At 41.1% G+C, this 16,626-nt stretch overlaps 1 protein-coding gene across 7 annotated transcripts in view; it reads right to left on the reverse strand.

The window, feature by feature from the left end:
* LOC148873241 (gamma-secretase subunit APH1-like protein) overlaps positions 1 to 15,707 on the reverse strand; it is a 30,940-nt gene extending 15,233 nt beyond the window's left edge. For 2 of the 7 annotated variants that reach the window (XM_088965795.1, XM_088965794.1), the window contains exons 1-3: positions 15,260 to 15,608; positions 802 to 887; positions 272 to 397 (exon numbers count right to left, since the gene is read on the reverse strand). In XM_088965795.1, coding sequence (XP_088821921.1) covers positions 272 to 397; positions 802 to 887; positions 15,260 to 15,372 — 325 coding nt within the window. In that variant the 5' untranslated portion in view covers positions 15,373 to 15,608. Of the gene's footprint in view, positions 1 to 271; positions 398 to 801; positions 888 to 14,641; positions 14,798 to 15,259 lie in introns of all 7 variants that reach the window. The other 5 variants (XR_016105386.1, XM_088965792.1, XM_088965791.1 and 2 more) reach the window with 5 other exon arrangements.
* Between the last annotated feature and the right edge of the window lie 919 nt (positions 15,708 to 16,626).

The raw sequence follows: 16,626 nt of genomic DNA on the forward strand, positions 1-16,626 counted from the left end.
GCATATACACATTACAAATTCTCATGTTGTACTCGGTTTCAATAATAGAATGAATTGGCAGAATAGACTAGGATTGTGTTACCAGTCCTTAACAGTTAGGATGATGCTCTAACGGTGACAGTCATTAGATTTCTTCCTTAAATGTTACAACTCTTCCCAGTGTCTATACACAGGTACATCCACAACAAATTAATTACCAGGCACATCAATTATCAAGTACTTAAAAAGATTGAATATCATTTGCAGAAATGGTAAAAAAGAGGCGACTCACCAGAAATAAGAAAAAAAGGGATCTGCGGGCATTTATCAACATAAAATGTTGCTGGACCAAATGCAGGTGTCAGGAGGCTAAGGCAAAAAAAGACTGCATGGGCCAAACCATGACCCAAACCACCAGCTGCATAACATTTAAACAACTTTCTCTATCATATATAATATTAATTCAAGGAAATTAATATGTCTGTGTATCGAAAACAACAGCAAGAATCCCAACCCTTTCCTAAATCCTAACCTACCATAAATCCAGTCATGTCAAATGTAGCATAGGGTCCACCCAATTGGTATGACCTTGAAATATAACTTGATAGACCTAATTGGCTAATCCTAGAAATCCAATCATTTGAACTATAATTTTACATGTGGTAGTAACCAATTAGAACTATTCAAGTTTTCAACCAGAAGATCTACTAGTCAGAATATGGTTGTTTCCAATTTCCCCATGCATGGTGCAGCTTCTAGGATTAATGAGCCAATAAAAATTATTCCATAGCAGAAAACCAAACAAGTATCTGGAAAGCTTACCAAGGGCAATTTGCATCTTGTCTGTCAGAAAGAGGCGAGGTTTTGACATCCTATCAGCAAAGGCGTCCAATATATCTTCAAGCCTCCTGATGAAAAAATTCACTAGAACAAATGTGAGAAAAATGTAATAAATATCCGCAGCTGAACTTCAACTGTTATTTCACAAAGATTCATAAAGAAAGGGAGCATTCCATTGAAATTGGCATCTAAGGGGAAAAGTTATTCCAATAACAGATGCCAATATTCCAACTCGAAGAAAGATATCATAAGACTCATAAAGAAATAAAGTATTTTATTAATATTAAAATCTTTAGTGTTAATTAACATTAATATCATTTAGCCTGGTGAATGCATAGCATTCCATCATATGTCCTGACTAAGAAATATATCTTGAAAAAATATGATTTGGAGTTCTTAAACTTCTGTGAAACAAAGAGGAGTTTTTTATGCTTCTTGGTAACCCAGAATCTGAGAATGAATTTTGGATCAGTAAAATATTAACTTTATGGGTTATAAATGGCTTTATCTTCGTAATTGAGCAATTAAGAATTTCTCATATAAATTACCATATTAGGTGGATCATTGGGGAACTAAATTCTGTGGCTGATGGATTAAATCAGGTGCAGGAAAGGTTTTTTTGTATGGAATTGATTACAAAAAGGGAGTTTTTTGTACAGTCAAATTGTCAAAATACATTGCCCATGTAAATCCTTGGTGGGTCGCTTTGTTTTTTTTGCATTCTTGTATTGTTTTTACATCCTCTCATGTATATCCTTTCCCCTCCCTGTTGTTTCTCATGAAAAGTTACTTGTTCTTCTCCTTCTCCTTCTCCCTCCCCTTCCCCTCTCCCTTTCATACAAGCACTGTTACTATACAGTTCAGTTGTGTTTTATTTTACCTTCCGTGAAAATTTTGATTAGGGTCCTTTTTTTGATAGATAAAAGAAACTTTATCAAACATTAAAAGCTTGACAACAAGTACAAAATAGATACAACATATAACTCATCCCAACCCTAGGCACAAGGTGCAGCCTCAGGGACGAAGCAAAAATTACAATTCAACACGAAATAACTGATCCCTATTCACCCCTTTGCAAAAACCAGCAATTCTACAGGAGAAGAACAAGTGAAATACTGATTCTTAGTTCTCTTCGCACATATAACAAACACTTGCTAAGCTGAAACTCTTGTTTTTTCGATGATCTGTTGTTAGTTTAAACACTACCCACAGCCACCAATGACACAAAGGCTTCTACCCTTGAAGGGACAGCCGGACAGGATCGCCCCACACCCCTCCACATCAACTTGCATCCACCTGTGATCTTATTAAAGCTGCATTAAAGGATTTCACAGTAAACCACCCATCCCTGCATTCCTTCCACCACATCCCTACCCACAGGACACTAAAGCTTTTCTTTGGGAATATCTCCCTTGTCATTCATAGGGAGATGTTCCCAATACACAGTGATAGTGTCTTGTGGGTAGGGATGTGGGAAGAGTTTGTGGGTGGGAGAACCAGAGTGAATCCAAAGTGTTCCATCTTAGGGATATTTTCTACTACATTCTTCATCTCTGGACATGGTAAAAACAGGGTAAAATGATCAGGTAAACCTGATAAAAGACGTATAGTCATAGGCACACAAAGTATTTTTAAAAACGTGTTTTTGTTTTGAACCCAGAGAGTCCATTCACAGTTTTTTGTTGGGCTGGCAACTGGCAGGTTTGAGCAGGCAAGGGAGGGTGATCTGGGCTGTGGCTGTGTTCTGGTGCTTATGGTGTGAAAGAAATGCAGGGATTTCTGATAGCTCTTCTTGTTCGGTTCAAAAAGTGCTATGGGGTATAGGGGTGAGCAAGAAAAACAGAAAAACCAAACTGAACCAAAAAACTGACCGAAACCGCACTGAAAATCTGGTTAACCGAACCGGTCAGTTCAGTTTCAGTTCGGTATTTTAAAAAACCGAAGGTACTGGTTTGGTTTCGGTTAACCAATATAGAAAACCGGCGGTTAACTGAACCGACCGGTATACATATATTGCTTAGCTAACCCATCCGCTATGGTATTAGCAGTTCTACCCACCCACTGACAAGTAAAAGTCATGTTCCTTGAAAACCAATTAACTTTCCTCAAAAGGTCCCTGTAGCACCAAATAACTGAATCTGGATATGTTAGCCAACCCACAACAACTTTGGAATCTCCTTCAATAAGCAGATTCTGAACTCCTAACTGGTTTGCAATCTGAATACCTTGTACCACCGCTAGAAGCTCAGCTCTAATAGAATCTCCTATACCCACGAGCCCTGAGAATATGGCTAAAATATTGCTGTCTTTATCTCTCAGCACCCCTCCTATCCCTGAAGGACCTGGGTTGCCTTGGCTGCTACCATCAAAACTCAACTTTGTCCAGCCTTCGGAAGGAGGCACCCACACAGCTGGTACCCTATTCTTCCTAGTACTGCTACTAGCCACAGCTATCCAGTTCCTCCAAACGTTATCAAAAGTGAATGTGTCAAAGGATTCCAAAGATCTCAGCCAGTGGATTGCCCAAGTCAAAATACAATCCTTTACAGTCTCATATTTCTCTCCTCTTGGAATAGCCTCGCATTTCTTTCTTCCCAAATTGTCCACAAAGCAGCAGCTCTAATGCACCTCCACATTGTTTTACCAGTTTTTGTGGGCCACACAAAGGAGGGGTCAAAGAGTTGATCTACAGCTGTAGTCAAATTCCACCTGCACCCAAACAAGGCAAAGATCCAACCCCAAATAGCAGCAGAAAAAGAACAGGTCAAAAGTAAGTGGGAGCAATACTCACCATTAGCCTTGCAAATTACATACCTGTTAGGAGACAAACACATGGAAGGCCTTCTGTTCTGCAAGCAGTCCAAAGTGTTGGTCTTCCTATAGAACACCTCCCAGCAGAAAATAATAATTTTAGGAGGTACAGGTCGAGACCAGATCTCCTTAGCTGGAAAACCCAAAAGTCCCGGGGAAGGGCAAAGGGACTTTAAGAAAGAGGCACACATGAAGTAACCTTTTGGATGAGGGGACCATAATCTCACATCAGATCTGAGGGGGTCCAGAAAAACACTTTCAAGTAGTGACAAAAGGTCTAAAACACAAGAGAGTTCATGATCCCTCAAGCCCCTACAAAACCCAAAGTCCCAATTCAGAGAGGATGGAGAAACAGGTGTTGGAGGAAAGTGAGAGATAGCTTTTTCCTTGTAGAGAGAAAGGGAATAGAGAGAAGGAAAAATGTCCTTAAGAGCAGAATTGCCCACCCAGATGTCATCCCAAAACAAAACAGAAGTACCAGAGTTGACATCATACCTGACAAAATTGAGGAATTGAGGGAGGATACTCTAAATTGCTTTCCAAGGAGTTGCCAACAGGGTCCGACGCGATACACCAGCATCCCATCCATTTACCAAACTGCCATGTATACTATCTATCACCACATGCCACAGCCTCTCTTGTTCAATAGGCCACCTCCACAATCATTTTCCTAAGAGAGCTTTATTCTTTATAACTAAATTCCCTATACCCAACCCACCCTCCTCTTTCCTCCTACTAACTACTCCCCAATTTATTAGATGATAATTTTTTCCTCCCTTAGCTCCCAAAGAAAATTTCTCATTAATCTCTCCAACTTCTTGGCCTCCCTAACAGGAATCCTAAAAACCGAGAAGTAATAGATCAGCAAATTTGCTAGGGAAGCTCTTAGTAACGTTACTCTACTCCCTAAAGAAATATAGCTTCTCTTCTATGAAGCTAATCTCTTCTCAAATTTATTCCAGAACCAGGGCCCAAAAAATGCTCTCCTTAGGGTTGGCTCCTAGAGGTAGACCTAAATACTGTAAGGGTCAGGAAGAAATGGGACAGCCTAGATACTTAGCCATTGACTCAATAGCCCTCTCATCCATATTCCCACCCACCACGCAACTCTTATCCATGTTTATTTTTAGATAGGAGACTCTCTCAATGTGCTTTATCAGAGATTTGAGGTTCCTTACCTTTTTCCTATCACCCTCTTCACAAAAGATTATTAGGTCATTAGCTAACTATAGGCGGGTAACCTTAATACCGTTCCTTCCTATCTTCCAACCTCTCACTACTTCTTCCCTGTCTGCATTAGAGATCAAACTGCTGAAGACGTCTGCAAGTAGGGTGAAGAGGAAAGGGGAGATGAGGTCACTTCGCCTTAGGCCTCTAAAAGCTAGGAAAAAATCCTTGACCACCCCATTAACCAAGACTAAAAAATGGCAAGAACTTATGCAGCCCTTTATCCAATTACACCATCTAACTCCAAACCCACAAAACCCTAGGACCTTTAATAAAAAACTTCAATCCACAAAGTCATAGGCCTTTTCTAAATCCAGCTTGCAAATAAAACCTTGATTTCCGAACTTTCTCATGTCCTCCAAACACTCATTTGCTATTAGGATCTGATCTGTTATTTGTCTCCCCTAAATGAATGCTCCTTGAGCTTGACTAATGATGGAGAGCAGCACTACTTTAACCCTCAAAGATAACACTTTAGACAGGATTTTGTAAATGCTAGTCACCAAGCTGAATGGCCTAAAATCTGTAGGATTTTTTGCTTCTTTTGGAGTTAGCTCACCGTTGCGGGATCGCAACCCTTTGTCTCGGCCATTGTAGCACGTGTGTCGCCCAGGGCATGAGAGGCATGATTACTTGAGGTCATCCTCACCTTCCTCCGGCTTATCACCAGCAGTTTGTTCAGGGTTCCAAACTCAACAGTGGCAACTAAACACGAGGGTTGCACTCGTTACGGGGCTTAACCCAACACCTTACGGCATGAGCTGACGTCAACCATGCACCACCTGTGTCCACGATCCCGAAGGCACCCCCCTCTTTCAAGAGGATTCGCGGCATGTCAAGCCCTGGTAAGGTTCTTCGCTTTGCATCGAATTAAACCACATGCTCCACCGCTTGTGCGGGCCCCCACCAATTCCTTTGAGTTTCATTCTTGCGAGCGTACTCCCCGGGTGGGATACTAAACACATTAGCTACAGCACTGCACAGGTCGATACACACAATGCCTAGTATCCATCATTTACAGCTAGGACTACTGGGGTATCTAATCCCATTCGCTCCCCTAGCTTTCGTCTCTCAGTGTCAATGTCGGCCCAGCAGAGTGCTTTTGTCGTTGGTGTTCTTTCTGATCTCTACGCATTTCACCGCTCCATTGGAAATTCCCTTTGCCCCTACCATACTCCAACTTAGTAGTTTCCACTACCTGTCCAGAGTTGAGCCCTCGGATTTGACAGCGGACTTGAAAAGCCACCTACAAACGCTTTACGCCCAATCTCATCTTAGGGACTAGGGCTATGAAGGTAGCATTAACTCCAGGGCTTACTTTATTATTATCCTCAAATTCCTTACACACATCATAAAGGTCTTCTTTTACCACATTCCAACAGTCTTGATAAAAAGACATAGTGAAACCATCTGGTCCATGAGCTATGGATTTGTCCATTGAAAACACCGCATGCCTAATTTCCTCTTCTTCAAAGCTTCTCTGTAACCAACTTGCTTGCTCTTCAAACAAGCTGAGCCAATCTAATCCTTCCAGCTTTAATCTATTATTCAAAAGCTTCCCAACAATTAATTTGAAATGGTCCACAAACACTTTGGCTATCTCATCCTTTTTTAAAAAAAAAAAAGGTAAGGTAAATTTATTAAAAGGAACCAAAACCATAAATTTTGAAAAAGGGCCTCCCAAAAGGGAGCAAAGACTGAGAACAACCTCTCAGTTTACATTACAATTCAAATATACTAACATATCTTAACTGAGACCCCAAGACCCTAGGTTGTATGCCTTTTACACCTTCAATCCAGGACACTAGCTTTCCCACTGCACCAGACACAAGACAGTCCGCCTCCTTTTTCTTATTCTGAAAGATTCTTCTACAGGAATAGCCCACCACACATTTCTAGCCAGCTTAGAAAGGCCTAACAAATCCCAACTCCTTGGCAGATCTGAAACCTGTTTTGGCATGACCCAGGAAATACCTTCTGAAGAGAGAAAATGGTTCCAAATTCCGACCGCGAAAGGGCAATGGATGAAGAGATGATTGTTGTCCTCCTCTGCTTGCCCACACAGCTCACACAGCATGTTTTGAATCAGAATTCCTCTTTTCATCAAATTCTGTTTAGTTAGATTTTTATCCAATACCACCACCCACAGCAGTGCATTCACTTTGAGAGGAGGAATCTGGGTCCAGATTCTAGTAGCAGGAAAGTTATCCAGTCCTCCACTAGCTAATCTTTTGGCTAAAGAGCTTACTGTGAATATTCCATCAGCATTCCACTTCCAAATCCAAGCATCTTCTTCCAATGGGTTCAAAACTTGACTAGAGAGCAAGTCCAACAGGTTCACCACTTGTTCCACTTCCCAATCTTAGAAAGGTCTTCTGAACTTAGGGCTCCATACAAAACTATTCCCCATCAGCTCACAACAATCTGCCACCATAACATCCTGATCCTCTGCAAATTGAAACAAGTAAGGGAACAGCTCTTCAAGGGACCTATTGTTACACCAATTGTCTTTCCAAAATTTCAAGCAAAGGCCTGAACCCAACTTAAGGGACAAACCACTTTGAACCAAAGGGTAGATTTCCATAATTTTCTTCCAAAGAGAGCAACCCAAGGAAAGGAAAGTTCAAAGTTGTTGTCCAATCCCCTCCATCTATTTTATACTTGTCTGCCATTAAAGACCTCCACCAGCTAGTTCTTTCTCTAGCAAATCTCCAAATCCACTTACCCATTAGAGCTTTGTTAAAAGTCTTCAAACTTCTCACCCCTAAGCCACCTCTTTCTTTCGGAATACATACCTATTTCCAACTGACTAAGTGTATTTTCTTTCCCTCCTCCCAACTCTTCCAAAGAAAATTTCTTTGGAGCCTTTCTATTTTGTTCGCCACTTTGGTAGGGATAGAGAAGAGAGAGAGAGAGGAAATAGGAGGGGAGATTAGACAGAGAACTCTTTAGAAGAGTGATTCTACCCCCCAAAGAGAGATATTTGGCTTTCCATTATGCCAATTTCCTTTCCAATCTTTCCATCACCGAATCCCAAATTAGAGAGGAAGAGCATTTGGCCCCCAAGGGGAGCCCTAAATACATTGTTGGAAGGTACCCGACCTGACAAGCAAGAGCTTCAGCTAGCACTTCAAGATTCTCAATCTTCCCTACAGGGATTACTCTTGGCCCAGTTAACCTTTAAACCTGTCACCACTTCAAACCAACTTAACACCCCAAGCATGATTTCCAGTTGACCTAGATCTGCATCAATAAAACACAATGTGTCATCCGCAAACTGGAGTAACTGCACTTTTTCCCCTCCTGGAACAGACTCAAACCATTTCCATAAGCCTTCCTCACTAACTCGATGAACAAAGAGGGACAATACCGCCATTATACAAATGAACAGCAGAGGGGAAAGGGGTCCCCTTGTCTGAGACCTCTAGAGCTTTTAAAGAAGTCAGCTGACTCACCATTGACTAGCACCGCAAATTTGGGGGAAGAAACATAGACTTTAATCTAGTTCCTCCATTTCTGACCAAAATTCATCTTTTCTAGTACCAAATCCAAACACTTCCAATTAGCATGGCCACAGGCTTTTTCCAGGTCCAACTTACAAATCAGCCCTGATTTACCTTCCTTTCTCCTTGAGTTTATCAATTCATTTGCCACCAGGACACTGTCTAACATCTGTCTTCCCGACACAAATGCAAATTGATTCTTTGCAACCACAAAATTCAGAACTGGCTTCATTCTTTCTGCAAGGACCTTAGCCAGAATTTTATAGAAGCTATTTAATAAATTGATGGGCCTGAAGTCACTAATGTTGGTTGTCCCTTCCACTTTAGGTATTAAGGAGATGAATGTTGAATTTAGACTTCTTTCTAGAGTTGCATTTTGATGGAAGTCTTGAAACACTTTCATTAAATCCTCTTTCACCACCTCCCAACACTTTGGCTATCTCATCTTGGTTTGTGATTTCCTCTCCATTCACTTCTAATTTGGCCACACAATTTTTTCTTCTCCCCCCATTAGCCATGGCATGGAAGAATCGTGTTGTCGTCCCCTTCTATGATCCATTCGTGTCTTGACTTTTGCCTTCAAGAAATCTCCTCTCTAAGAAGAACTTCTTCCAATTCCTTCTTTAAACTTCTTCTCAAAATCCTTTCTTGCTCAGTCATCATCCTTTGAGATTCTTTGGAGTCTAGATCATCAATCCTGGACAACAAATTATTCTTTTGTTCCTCTATCCTTCCAAAATGCTCTTGATTCCACTCTTTGATCTTGGCTCTCAATCTCTTCACCTTTTTATGGAACCTTACCCCTTTCCACTTTACCCCTCTCAATTCTTCATTCCACTCCCCAACCAAGTGTCCAAAGTCCGGATGAGTTAGCCACATATTCTCAAATCTAATCGTGGTCCAAAGCCTAGAGTTTCTTGGCCTAATTGGATAGGGCAGTGATCAGAAGTCACTCTAGGAAGAGTTTTAGCCACCAGATTCCTCCAATGATCCTGCCATTCTACATTAAAAAAGGAATCTATCAAGTTTAGAGCAAATGGGGTTTTATTGGAAATTAGACCAAGTAAAATTGGCTTGTAGAAGGAGTAATTCCATGAGACCTCAGGTGTTAACCAAGTCATTGAAATTTCTCACACTTGTTGTAACCTTTCTTTGGGGGTTATTTGATTCATTATAGAACATCATTACATTGAACCCCCCCCCCGGCACCATGGGCCATCCCACAAACCTTGTATTCCATATAGCTCCTCCCACATTTCATTCCTTTATCTGTAAGTATTTGGCCCGTAGACATTAGTTAACACCCAAGTGAACCTGTCCACCACATTTCTTAATTTTAAAGACACAGATTGGTCTGCAAGTCGGGCCGGGTTAGGTCGGGTTGAGGCCAACCCTAGCCCAACCCTAAGTTCTAAACCCCCAACCCAACCCAAAGTCAACTTCGGGTTGGGTTGGGCTCGGGAAGGGCCCAACCCAACCTTCTTCCCATCCCTTAAAATCTCATACAAACTTCTTAATCTAAGATCTTATCTCAACTTTCACTACATATATTAATCCTATGTTTTATTAGTATTTTGTTTGTTGATGTTTTTCTTGGTTCTTTAAGTACAAATTTTAGAAAATTAAAAGGTGTTTGAAATGACTATAGTTTATTATGAGTTATGACTTATAATAGATATTTTATGGGCAGCAAGCTATGGGTGGCGAACAACAGAGAGGAGATAAAGAATAAAATATTCAAAAAACATAAAATATGTTATTAAGGTTTTAGTATTTCCAATTAGGATTAATTGAAGTGATTATCTTAAAAGAAATAAATGATAGTATGTGGTGGGGGCTATACAACTATCATGCATCTAAAGAAATCAATGTATGATATATCACACATATAACATATATTTATATATGATATGTACCATAGAGTTGGGTTCGGGTTGGGTTAGGGTTGACTTAAAAGAAATAAATGATAGTATGTGGTGGGGGCTATACAACTATCATGCATCTAAAGAAATCAATGTATGATATATCACACATATAACATATATTTATATATGATATGTACTATAGAGTTGGGTTCGGGTTGCCCAAGGGGTCAACCCTAACCCAACCCGAAGTAAAGTCGGGTTCATAAATTTCAACCCTAACCCTAACCCTAACCCGAACATCAACTTGGGCCAACCCGACCCAAGTTGCAGCCTTAGACACAGAGAATCTCCCTATAAGTTCTTCCATTGATTCTACAACATCCTCCTGTTAGACAGTTTTGTATGCCCTTAGCTTCAATCTGATTTGATGTACTTTTGTTATTGTGGAAATAAATAAAGTGCATGTTTGATTCATGTTGTTTGGTTTAATTCTGTGTAAAACCCTAAAACTGGACATTTATAGAGACTCATGTTAGTTTTAAATGTTCACAGCCGTTGGATAAGTCTGGGGAGATTTATCCTGCCAAGGCTGATACTGGTGTGCCACCAAGTGTTGGGATGGCCTGTCTCAGCCATCAGGGTAAGACCCGAGGCACATGCAGTATGGGATTACTTGAATCCTTGAACCGGACCAGATTTCCAGTATTGCCCTGGACCTTGGAGATAGATGGGCAAAACTGGAAAGTTACACCTGACCCCTAGACTCGATTATGACATTTCACTAGGTGTTGGATCAGGCTGCCTTTGATATGCCATTCAGTGAGATCCTTAGCGGGGATCAAAACCTGGGTATGTTGGGGCAGTTTGAGAATTCATCTGAGTGGGTGATCATAGTGACAGAATCAGCCACTTTGTCGGACAAAGGGTAATGATCGGGAATGCACTCTCTCTGATGGAAACCAAACTGCCGGCAGTTGATTTCAATCGTTGGAATTTTGTTTTGCAAAATTAATATATTTATATATATATATGTACGGTTTCGAATTGTTTGCAAATGGTTTTAATTCCCGGGATCCATGTGAGAGGAGAGTGCGGCACTGTACCTTGCAGCCGAGGGAGAGGTCCTCTCTTGTCGGGCAGTGCTTGATCATTAAGGGCTGAGAGGTTAAGTGTAAGACCATTGAGGATAATACCTGATGGGCTAATCTTGCACCTGCCCACAGTCCCTGGGTTTTTATAAGATGGCTTGGCCCAGGGACCACTTAATGTAAGTGTTGGGCCCATAGGGTCCATATGATGGACTCAAGGGGTTCATTGAGTTTTTCAGTGAATTCGGCTGGGCCTTGTATTAACGGCTGGGCCGAACCCATGTGGCTGGTGTGTAGATCAATGCTTGGGTCCCACGCCATACAAAGAAGCCCAACTGGGCAGCAGATTGGAAAGTAATTAGACACTGAACACTTAATGGGCCAAAAGCCCATTTCGAGGTGGGCTGATATGATCACCCATCCATGGGGCGAATTTGAGATTAAAGTTAGTAAAAGGATTGGGCCTTTTAGCCTTATCCACTCTTAGAGACCAAATTCAAATTAGATTTGAATCTGGTAACCTCCTGATAAGATCAGGAGTAAGCTAACTCTATCTGCAGAAAAGGATTAAGATTATCCCCTATCCAAATACTGATTTGGATTGGGATAACTCCTAAAAAGGAGGTTTCTTAATCAAGAAGAAAGGAGGAGATTTCGAACCACCTTGAAGAGGAATAGGATACCTCCTGCGAATTAAGATCTGATCTGATTCATACTCTCCAGAAAAACAGAAAAAGCAGTTCAGCCTTTTTGTTTTGGAAATCTCCTCCTGCCGCTGCCATCTGCCTTTGCAAGATTAGATCTTTGCAGAGAAGAAAGTCAAGAAATCTGTTCTTGACATCAGTCTTGCAAGAAAGACTGAAAAGGATTCAGTGTTTAGTACTTCCAGAGGATTCTTGTGAAAGATCCAATGTGTAGGACGCACCCTGCTGGTTCTGTTCCATTCACAGCTGTGTCATCTTCAGCAGGAACGGATCTTGGAGCATTCTTTGGGCGTGAACACCAACTTTGGGAGATACTGCTTCTCCGGATCAGGTATATTCCTCCCATTTATCTTTTGGTACAGATCTGGTTTGATTATGGTTCAAGTAGGATCCTCGAATATTGTATTCTAAATTTAGGGAATATGATTCCCAGTTGAGAGAAGGTAGGAAATTTTTGAAATTCGCCCACCCATTCCGCAACCTTTATGGCGTCCATTAGATGGATCCTACCATTCTTTCACCTCCCTCCTGAGTCTCCCCAAGAGGGAGCTAAAGTCCAACAAACTCCTCTTGATTTCCACACACTTCTGACCCATCTTCTATCCAATTATGCCAACTTAGTTTCATGTAACATGACTATATCAGGTTTCCCTCTTCTCGGTAAGTCTTTAATTGCCCTTCTTTTTCTTGCACTCCCTAACCCTTTCACATTCCAACTAATGATTTTCATTATGAAACTCCTTTCAAATGCCCCTTTCTAACACGGTTCCACCTTACAAAGAATCCTTCCTTCTTTCTCCTCTTCCATTGAACCCAATATCGCCCTCTATATCTGATATTAGTCTCTCCACCTCTGATCTCTTTTTCTTTTTCCTTTCTGTATTCCCCTATGTCTTCTTAGCCGACTCACTGACTTCACCCACCTCTGCCCCCCAACCTAGAACTTTTGCGACGGTCCTTGTTCTGAGGAGTTGCTTCTTGTTCCCCGCGATCTAATCCCTCCTCCTTTTCTTTATACTCCTCCAGTAATGCACAGATCTGCTCCCATATTCTTTCTAATTCTTCCTCCTGCTTTTTCTTAACCCCCATCTCTATCTCACAACGCTCACCTTCACCATTGCTATGATCTCTATTTTCCTCCCCACCTAAGGTTTCCTCTCGGGATGTTGGAGTATTTGTTTCAAGCACAGGAAGCACATCAGTATCTGCATAGGAGATTTTTTAGAGGAAGTCAACAACTTGTCGGTAGCAACTAAGTTAGTCTTCTACTGCTATCCGGCTTCAGGCAATACATTACAGACCATTCCAGTAGAGTCTTCCCCTTCCAAACCAAAAACATGTTCTTCCTGGGCTAGGGGGCTAATCTCCCTTGCGGGTAGAGGCAAAACCTGAGTCCCAGTCGTAATTTCCTTTTGTCGTTCCATCATATTCATCGGACCTCCCTCAAAACTTTGAGAACCAACTCCCTCATCCTCCTGAAACAAAAACTTCCGTTCCAAAGTTATCTTCCTCAGTGATGTCCTTCGATTTGCTTAGATCGATGCTACCCAGACTCACTGAATCATCTAAATCAGAATCATTGTAATCTTCATCCTCAGAAAGAAAGTCCTTCCTAATCTCCTCTAAATCACTTCGTCTAATAAATATAAAAAATCAACAAACCGAACCGGCGGTTAACCAAACCAGTCAACTGGTTAACCGATTGGCTTCAGTACAGTTTTGGTTCCCAGTTTTCAGAACCGGTAGGACCGGTTTGGTTTCAAAAATAGGCCCACGATTTGGTTAACCGAACCTTGAGCACCCCTACTAGGGGGTATAAAAGGGGAGTTGTTCTCCTGGTTGACAGGCAAGGATTTCAATAGATTTATGATAAGGATGTTCTATTTCATTTTTTGATTATTTACTTTTTTGGTATTTATTTTGTATATCCCCATGTACAGAACCTTGGTTACATGGCTTATCTTTGTAATTAGCTCTCCTTTGGTGAATGAATCTTTTACTTTATTTTCCAAAAAATAAAAAAACAAAAGATAAATTCTTCCCCATCCCTACAAAATTTTAGCCTAAATATTGTTTGAAACTATGGACACAATCAATGTGGTATTTAGTCCCTACATTCTATTGGAGCTTCTAACTTTTCCTTCCTGGTGGATTGGACAAACCAATAGCTGGTCTAAAGTCTGAAGCCCTGATTGGTGAAAACATGTGTCCCATGCATCGCAATCAAACTCCACCCTTAGGTGAAACCTTTATATTAACTATGTAGCCCAATCCTAGATGAGCATAGTCCAGTATAAAAATTAAAAACTGGATTCTTTTTACATGAATAGCAATGAGCCCTTGACTATCTTTTGCTGGAAATGGTCATCTTCGTGGATCAGCATAGTCAACTAAAATTATTATTTTCAATTAATTATCTCAATGTTAAGTCACTGCACCTAATACAACAACACATATCATCATCTTCATCTAAGCCTTGTCCCAACTATATGGGGTCGGCTACATAAATCCTGTTTCACCATTATGTTCTAAAAAGATACATCACGATCCATATTAAAATCTATACTGATTCACAGAGCATACTAACAGTAGAAGTATAGAAGGTACTAATGGCGTTGACGTACTTGTAAACTTTCCAGAATAGAATCCGGAGGCCCTCTTGAAAACCGACCGATGTGATTATAAGAAGCCCATATGGCCACCAAGCTGTCGACTTCAGGGGAAGAAAAGCCCTCCACAATCCCGATAGAGCAATCAGACTTACAAGCCATAACAGTGTACTTCATCCATTTAACCCGAAACCATTACAACCAGAACAAAATATTTGAACCAAAGTTATTCCAAAAAAAGCAACAAATGAAGAAAAAAAAATCGAAGGGGAAAAAACGATAAGATAACTTGAGCAAATGTGTGAATGCAAGTATTAACGAAGTAACAAACAAAACCCTCGAAATGTTTAACTCATCAAAACCCATCCCAGTTCGGCTCCACTTTCTTTATGAATTACTACAAACCCTAGAACGTCTGAAGAAGACTTCAACATCAAATTTGTTATCTTCACTTGCAAAGAGATTCTAAAAATTAACAAATATTGAAGTTGCATTCCAATGCCACTAAAATTATCGTCTAAATATCAATATAACTTACAAAAAAAGTACTAATTTATCGAACAGGGTCGATCAGACGGCATTTAGATGGTTTCGAAGAAAAGAAACAAAAAAATTAAAAAAAAAATCAATTACCTTGAGAGAACAGTGAGAATCAAGAAAGGCTTTTTGGAGATTACAGCGACAAATAGAGAGAGGGAAGGGCCAAGGGCTGCCAGGGCGTACCCCAGCCCTGCTGCCACAGTCATAATGTTTGCGGTTCGGGGGCGTAAATGAAAAACAGCGGGACTTTTGTATTGGGTGAGACTATATGCTAATGTATAAATACTAACTGGGCACGGGAAAACGAAATTGGTTCGGCTTCATTCAAAGCGTTAATGGTCGTTCGAATATTATGAAACGATGGCACGCGTTTATAAGCGTGTGTGCATTCCTCATTCGTGCGGGGATGGTAAACGGGCGTTTAACATAAACGCTCTCATTCAAATTATTTTTCTGAGTACTTTTCGTTTTCTTCTTTCCCTCGTCTCTCCCTTCTCCATCCAAACCTTTCGTTCTATCCTCTCCAATCAGCGAAAGAGGCAAAATACACCATTGGTTGCCTTCCTCAATAAATAGCGGTCGTCGAGCACTTGAGTCGTCGATTATCATCTTTATTTCTCAGTCCGTCCGTCTCGCTTTTGTCGGTGCTCCTCGTCCCACTCCAAGTGGTTTGTCTGTCCATTTATCATCTTGGAAAAATGACTAAATGAGAATCGGTCGCGTTTCCTTTCTAAGCTAAAACTGGTGGTAGGTGGGTACTGTAGCAGTAGTTCATCATTATCTTCGATTTAAGGGGGTTAATGAGGTGTTCAGGAATCATCTGTTTTACCTTCACTTTAACTTTTGGAAGCAATTGATTGATTCAGCCAAGAAGTATTTATGATGTAACCGGTTCTGGTCGCGTAACAATTTTTTGTGGTGTATCATTTTTTTTTGGCTAAGTACCTCGTCATTTGACCTGCTCCCAGGAGAGGATGGTGGAGCTCCCTAATGGTGAGCTACTTGGTGATGAGCTCCCTGGTGGTGAGCTACCTGGTGACGAGCTCCCTGGTGGTAAGCTACCTTGATGAGATGTTGGGTGCGCTACCTTGGTGGCGAACCTCCTAGTGTATTGCAACCTGACTGTCCTCTACATGAGATGATCTGCTCCTCTTTGTAGACGGCAGGAGCTGATGAACCTACGAGAACTGAATCAAAGGACCCGGGGGTGTTTACCCGGCAAAGCCACTCCAATGCTTAAGTTAGCACTCTGATAGTAGAGAGCTTGAAGATGATATTAGAGAAATGAGAGAGCTAGAGAACAGGGGTTACCTCCATTTTTCATCCCCCTCCCCTCTGGGGGTCGGAGCTCTTATATAGCGGTGTTCTGACAAATGTAGCGTAACCGCCTCTGATTCTCTTCCGCAGTCATTACTTGCCAATGCTGAGTTGGTGGGCGCAGGTAACCGTTGCAAGGTACG

Source organism: Nelumbo lutea, chromosome 1, assembly GCF_056320005.1.
Source record: "Nelumbo lutea isolate HS-2025 chromosome 1, American lotus-T2T, whole genome shotgun sequence".
In the NCBI taxonomy this organism is placed as follows: domain Eukaryota; kingdom Viridiplantae; phylum Streptophyta; class Magnoliopsida; order Proteales; family Nelumbonaceae; genus Nelumbo; species Nelumbo lutea.